At 48.8% G+C, this 7,150-nt stretch overlaps 1 protein-coding gene across 2 annotated transcripts in view; it reads right to left on the bottom strand.

The window, feature by feature from the left end:
- Window positions 1-6: 6 nt before the first annotated feature.
- The window catches only part of LOC119397071 (splicing factor 1), a 52,600-nt gene continuing 45,456 nt past the window's right edge, over window positions 7-7,150 (bottom strand). For both annotated transcript variants that reach the window (XM_037664512.2, XM_037664519.2), the window contains exons 9-10: window positions 1,981-2,086; window positions 7-842 (exon numbers count right to left, since the gene is read on the bottom strand). In XM_037664512.2, coding sequence (XP_037520440.1) covers window positions 565-842; window positions 1,981-2,086 — 384 coding nt within the window. In that variant the 3' untranslated portion in view covers window positions 7-564. The remainder of the gene's footprint in view (window positions 843-1,980; window positions 2,087-7,150) is intronic.

The raw sequence follows: 7,150 nt of genomic DNA, 5'->3' as shown, positions 1-7,150 counted from the left end.
TGCAAATTTCACCCCAATAGCAACAACAAAAAACTTCCAGAGAAAAAAAAAGTCCCATATAGATTTATCAAAATAAAAATACTTTACATGGTATATTCAATGCATTCCAAAACAAACCATAACTACACTGAAAACAGCTGTTTGAGAACACTTTTTTAGTTCAAATGAACTTGCACCAAGAAAAAAGTAACACAATGCTGTTTGTCCACGAAGCACCTTTAAGAGAATGAATGACAGAATGAAGGTCACCGTTAATGTGCCACCTTGCAAGCAGCACTTTGAGCCTGCTGTCAAGCAGCTTAAACAGCATGTTACAATGCTGAGTGGATAAACAAATATGTATAGAATGAAGACACCCAAAAATTGACAGCAATGATGAACAGCTGACCAATCAGTCAGAATGCCTGATGACCAAAGGTTGATGTGTCCTACCGGTGCAAATGTAATGCAGTGTATACCTGAAGCCAACTAAACCACCAGCCCTCAAAAGTAACCCTACAATGGACACTAGGGTGAACATGAGGGCGTGCCTCGGCCAACTACTCATGGCCCAAACAATGCTGCTTAACTTGGGGGCGGCGGCGGCGGTGGCGGGGCTGCCAGCAGCCCAGGTAGTGCAGCCAGTGTACTTAGATCCACCATAGTTGTAGTAGTTGAAGTAGCCGTAGCACTAGTACTGCTGCCCGAGGCGGTGCTGTCTGTGCTGGCTCCTGTGCTAACAACTACTGCAGGTGGTGGTGGCGGTGGCGGCAAGGCCATGTTCATGAAGGCTCCTCCAGGGCCCCAAGGAAACAGTTGAGGCGGCGGTGGAGGCACCCCTGTTATCGGCGTTTGCCAAGGGGCTGCAATGCACAGAGCATATTGGACCAAATTTAGGCCTACTCAAAATACCGTGTTACATGCCACGGCTAAACAAAAAAGACTTAAGTTTCAGACAATTCTTATACCGTTAATCAATATGAAGTCGGTAAAATCAGCATTGAATCAAAGCATTGCTTAATTAAAATTCGACCTTTTATGCAAAGTATATTTGCCAAAGGATTCAGCTTACATGGAAATGCCACGAGAATGTTAAAATAATACGGCAGTATGAAAAAAAGTAATTTCAATGATTTCAAAAATATACATATAGTATATGTATATATATCGATTCCATTGAACCTGAGATCTGGCGACCATGCTTTGAAGCCACGCCTGAGAAGTCTCCTTCACAGCGCCCTTACATGCCTGCCGCTCGTGTTGCCTACGGGCGCCGGGCAATGCCCTGACGCGCTTTCTGGGGAAGATACATCGTCACCCCCCTTGTCTGAGTGCCAGACCTTACAGGCGGCAAAGGGAAATGGAGGTCCCCCCAGCCAAAACATGCTCTCAATGATGGCCATGGCACTCGAGATTTTGTAGTAGGCAGCCGCAACACTGGTTAAAAAAAAATAACGCAGGGGTGTACAGTTAGCAAAAGCATAGCCTTCAAGATCTGAAACAGCCATCACTTCATGGGGTGCCGGCGGAAATAGATCTCAAAGGCTATGCTTTTGAGGACTGCTGTGCGTGGACTAGCGTGAGGATGCGCACATTGCACCAAGGCTGCCAGCGTAGACTACCGCGGAGGTTTCATTTGGTGCTTCAAGCTGTCGGCATACTTAACGAGTTTCTGCTGTATATGTAACCTCGATCAGTAAAAATTACTTGCATTGCATTCTAACAAAGCTAAACTTAACATGGCAAATTTTGGCATTTTTTATTGAGCCAAGATGACCAGAATGGAAAAAAAAAAAGACAACCTTGAAATCAGTAACATCACAATGGTGTACTGGTGGTTTTTCATTGAGAAATTCAAGATTAGAACTTGGTCCTTCATTTTCTCTTTTGATAATAAACCAATGATCACAATACTGAAAACAATAGCATTGTCAAAAAATACTTTATCAGTCTAAATTTGTTATGTCGCTATTAACAAGACAAATTCAGTCTGTACGATACCTCCAGGCCCTTGTGGAGGTCCTGCCATCCATGGAGGCAGCCCTGATGGTGGAGGTCCAATCATAGGTGGAGGTGGGGGCACTCCGGTCATGGGAGGAATTCCTGCCTGCATAACCCATATGCAAAAAGGCACAACTTAACAAAGATTTAAAAAACTATGGTGGCCCCTAAGCGATTCTTATGATGTGTAAATGCAAGAGCATTACTTGTCGCTAAGTGTATCGTTGAGTTATGCCACTTGCTGACAAAGTACGAGACCATCGCATTGCAGTAAAACAACGTTCACAGAGACCGCAACAATGCAAAAGACAGTTGCAGAGTGAGCACAGTGAGCTCCAGCGCCATCTCCTGAATGGCCCATCAGGTAGAGCACAACCACATGCACAGCATGATGATGACGTAGTTTGCATGCCGCTTTTCTGCCATGGCCTTCTGATGATGGCCGGGCCGCACAATGAGCCAAGTAACACTTTTGCATTAAAATATACCATGTAATACCCTACATACAGGGTACAGTCGAACCCACGTATAACGATCCCACATATAACGATCTATCGGTTATAACGACCATATTTGGGTGCACTTACGATTTTCCTATGCTAACCATTGAAGCTGCGTCGAGATATAGCGAACATTTTTCAAAGCCTCCTACTTTTACAACAAACACTTCGGACACGGTCGCGGTAAAAATATGGTGCATACGAAGCGAAAAAAATTAAAACATGCCTTCTAAAGCGTGACAGGGGCGCGCGCTCGCGCGTGCCCCGCTCCCGTTTACTCGCGACTACCCAGATCGGCGAGCACCGCACGCAGATTTCGGACGCTGCGAGCGAGGTCGCTCACTTTCCATGCGTTTCTTCAGTGGTAGAATGGCAGTGAGGGAAAAAAAAAATAGTAGGCAGCATGAAGCCTTACAGTCAGCTTTCGCATGGTAACCTTTCCTGACGCCGTTCTCTGCAGCTATGACCGCCTGCGATGAACCAAACAATGCCTTGGAACGCAAGAAGGCGTAAATGCAAGAAGTGATAACCGCGATAACTTTCCATCGCAAAAAGGTTCACTGTGTCCCTAAATTTGTCGACGCCACAATGTGCCGCGAAAAGTCATCCGTCTTTTCGGTAATGGCAGAGACCGGTCGATCGGTGATTACGACTTCCGCGCGATTGCGGCGATGCCTTCGCGGATAAGCATCAGAAAAGAGCGAAGGGGAGGTGGCGGCCGTCGATGAACATGCAGTTATGATTTATGGTCGACAACCTTATATCACAGTCATCTGTAGATGTCTGCTTGGCTGCGCATGTGGCGTACGCTATACATTGCGGATTGACGGCGGTACGAGCACGCCATGCTTATCCATGCTCCCGTTCGCAAGTTCGCCGCCGCCACGTCGTGCGAGACCGCTTTAAAAGTGCGCGTCGCTTTGTAGAAACCTAAGTAGCTCGCTGTTGTTGAGCGGCGCGGGCACCGAGAAACGTCGATGCACTGACAGCGAGCGTATACTGCGTGTTTGACTAGGTGACAACTGAAGTGCGCCGTGCATCGTCGTGCAGGGCCGCGAGAGAATCACGGAGACGTAGAGTGCGTGTTGCTTGGAAAATGCTTGTTTTCGCCGCGTTGAACGAAGAGGCTAGTCGCCGCACCCGTGCACGGTCCAGAGTGAAGCATGCACGAAGAACGTACAAACGCGCACATACGGCACACAGCAAGCAGCCCAGCAGTGACTCCGCGACCCAAGTAGGCGACGCGCTGCACGCAACTATCCAGGGATGATCGGCTCCACGTCGCGGCACCGCGCTTCGGTGAAACAGTGTCAGCTCATTGCAAAGGCGGTTAATTCACTCGTGAGCACGCAGCGGGAGTCGCTTCACGACGCGAAAAGGCTCAGCTTGTCACCGAAAAAGTTGTTAGCACTTTAATAAAAGTGCACAAACAAAAGCAAACGGCTTGGCCGCTAAGCGCACGTTTTTAAGGGCGAGTCCATATACAGTCGACGTCCGATTTCCCGGACGCCCGAAATTCCGGACATGCCTGATTTCCCGGACTCATCTGTGGCACCGTCAAGTTCCCCGTAGAGTAATGTATTAAAAAGTCCGAAATTCCGGACGCTTATAGCCTTCGCCATCCGATTTCCCGGACTTTTTACTGTTAACCGCCGACCCAAAGTCACCACCAACGCCGCCATGTTGTTTTCATTTTCATATCCTTGAACCCACCATACTCGCATCAGCAGCAACGCCGCACCGCGCCGCGGCTGCCGTAACCTCGAAACCGCACCACCGCACGTGTCAATCCATTGCCAGCCGTAGCTTAGCTAAGCCAAACCTCACTGTGTTCGTTCACGTGTTGTTTTGTCAGCTGTGCCAGCTCTGCGGTCGTGTCTGCGGTTGATCGTTTGCTGCTGCGCGCTACCTTCAGTGATCCCGTTTCCCGACCTTCAGCATCCACCGAGTTCCTAGCTGTTTCGTGCTACGCTTTTCGTCGAGCGGATTCGCTGTTTACAGCAATGGCACCGACTGCTCCTTCGTCTTCGTCCGCGCCTTCGAAGCGCACAAAGCCACCTCGTAGGCTCACGATGACAAACTGCCATCAGTGGACGTTGCCTTCGACGATCTGCGCGCTGGCAGCGTGTTGATTCCAGCCGAGATAACCCTTGAGGGCTTCGCCAACACTGACAAAGACCTCGAGCTATGTGCGGAGTTGACCGATGACGAAATCATTCATCAAGTTACGGAGGATTCCGATGACTCCGACACCGAGAACGAAGAGCCAGCTCCTACACAGCCAACGAACACGGAGTTGACGCGAGCACTGATGACACTGTCATTGGTGTACAGCGGCAACATGACGTTGACTGAAATTGAGGCAGACATAATCGCGGGCAAGCGGACCGTGCAAAAGAAAATAAGCGACTTCTTTGCGCCCAAGTGCTGACCTATGAGGTAGTGCCGGCCACGTCGTATTTTTTTTTTTTTTTATAAACGGCTCTTTTCAGAGCCACCTAAACAATGCATTGGCTGAATTGCTATGGGAATCTTGTACTCCGGCTGTGACCCTCTCCGTCAGCGAAAAATACCTACCAAAAATGTGCATTTTCACGTGCATTCGTTTTTCCGGACTGCCCGATTTTCCGGACGTCGACTGTACAACGAACTACTGATATAACGACCACTTTTCGCGACACATTCGAGTTCGTTATAAACGGGTTCGACTGTATGTCCGAAAAGTAATGTCAGGCAGTCGATTGAAAAAAATATATACATACAGTGAACTCCCATTAAGACGAACTCGGTTAAGACGAATTCTCGTTTATACCGAACAACATGGGACCATTTGTTTGGTTTCCCATAGGCCCTCTGCCAAAAAAATTCGCTTAAGACGAACCGCCCAACTGTATTCTTCTGTTAAAACGAACTTTCGCAGTGATCGACAACGCTAGCGATTCTGCGAAACGAACACTGCAACCTTGGTGGGCATTCAGGCGACCAAGAAAAAGCAAAAAAAGATGAAAAAAAGAGCTTCCTGGAGCAAAGACGCGAAACAAATGGCAACGCGGAGGGCGCAAGATAAACGAAGAAGACCGGTCAGTGGATAAAGCCGGTATCCCCTCTCACCCCCAGCCTGTGGGTGGGGAAGATGTGGGCTTTATCAGCAAAGAAAGCAACAAAAAGAGTAGGGGGATTTACAGCTTGGACCCCCAAGCCATTGCATCCTTTTGTATTCCCTTTGTACTCCAGCTGGTTTCCCAGCTGGAGTACAAAGGAGAACAGACCGTTTGCAAGGGGAGTGGGAAAAAAAAAAAAAAGAAAGCGACAACAGGAACAAAAATTGTCTGTGCATTACAATCGAGTACAAAACCGAAACCAGTCAGAGGGGTCAGGTGCATTGTCATCGCCATCACTCAATGGCGGCCGAGCACATGTATTTTGTGGTCAATTCGCGTTGGTTCCGTAGCACCTGTGCGCGTTGCATCTTTTCCCAGTGAAGTGCCATTTTGATTATGGAAGCGCACGAAAAAGGAAGGCTATTTTGCACAGTGAATATACCATATTTATTTGAATCTAAGCCGATGGTTTTTTCGAAAAAACGATGTGCCAAAGTGGGTGCTCGGCTTAGATTCGAGGATTTTGAAAAACTCGCCATTTTTCATCGAGAAAAGTGTTGCAAAACTAGCGCCACCTAGACAGTATTGTAGCCGTTAGTAGCCGAGCCAACACTTGGCTTAAGTGCGCACGCGAGGCCACCATTTTTATCTTTGTGGCGAGTATTGAGGCGAGCCGTTCGTCAGTTCGAGTCTCGCTTCGAGTGGGTCGTGTGTGGCGTTGCTCAATGGCGCCAAATGAGCGTAGTCATTATAGTGCGGCATATAAAAGGAAAGTTGTGCTAGCCGCGGAGTCGTCCTCCAACGTTCAAGCCGGGCGGGACTTTGGAGTGGACGAAAAGAATGTTCGTCGCTGGAGGGGCCAACAGGAGAAGCTCTTCGCGTGCGCTGCAACGAGGATGGCTTTTACCGGTCCATGGAAAGGCCGTCACCCTGAAATGGAGACGGCATTGGCCGACTTCGTTCGGACGCAGCGAGATTGACCGACAGCGTCAAGGCTGCGCTGGCTGAAATGGACACCGACCTCGCCGTGATACCGGGTGGTATGACGGGCCAATTGCAGCCACTTGATGTTTGCATCAACAAGCCGTTCAAGGATCGCCTGCGGGGATTATACACGGACTGGTTAAGCACCGAGGACCACCAGCTGATGCCGACGGGCCGCATCAAGCGGGCATCACTGTCTCAGTTGGCAGGCTGGGTGGCTGCAGCGTGGGACGACATCCCAGGAACTTAGATCATGTGCTCTTTCAAGAAGTGCGGCATATCAAATGCGCTTGATGGCACCGAGGATTGCGCTGTTTGAGGAGAGCGACAAAGAGATCAGCGACAATGACTCGGAATGAGCGCAGCATCTTGATGATGAACCAACTGCTCCGTTTCATCTTCATATTTTCAATAAATGTTTACTCTTTCTGAATTTTACCCCGCCTACATTCGAGGCAAGTTTTTTTTTTAATTTTTTTTCGGGCTTTGGACTTAAGGGGGTCGGCTTAGAATCGGGGTCGGCCTAGATTCGAGTAATTACGGTAGCTGCGTTGTGTCTTTTTCGTGGCAAGGCTTGTGACCGTG

This window comes from Rhipicephalus sanguineus, chromosome 1 (assembly GCF_013339695.2).
Source record: "Rhipicephalus sanguineus isolate Rsan-2018 chromosome 1, BIME_Rsan_1.4, whole genome shotgun sequence".
Taxonomy (NCBI): domain Eukaryota; kingdom Metazoa; phylum Arthropoda; class Arachnida; order Ixodida; family Ixodidae; genus Rhipicephalus; species Rhipicephalus sanguineus.
Note: the sequence above shows the minus strand (reverse complement) of the source record. Positions and strands in the feature narration are given on the sequence as shown.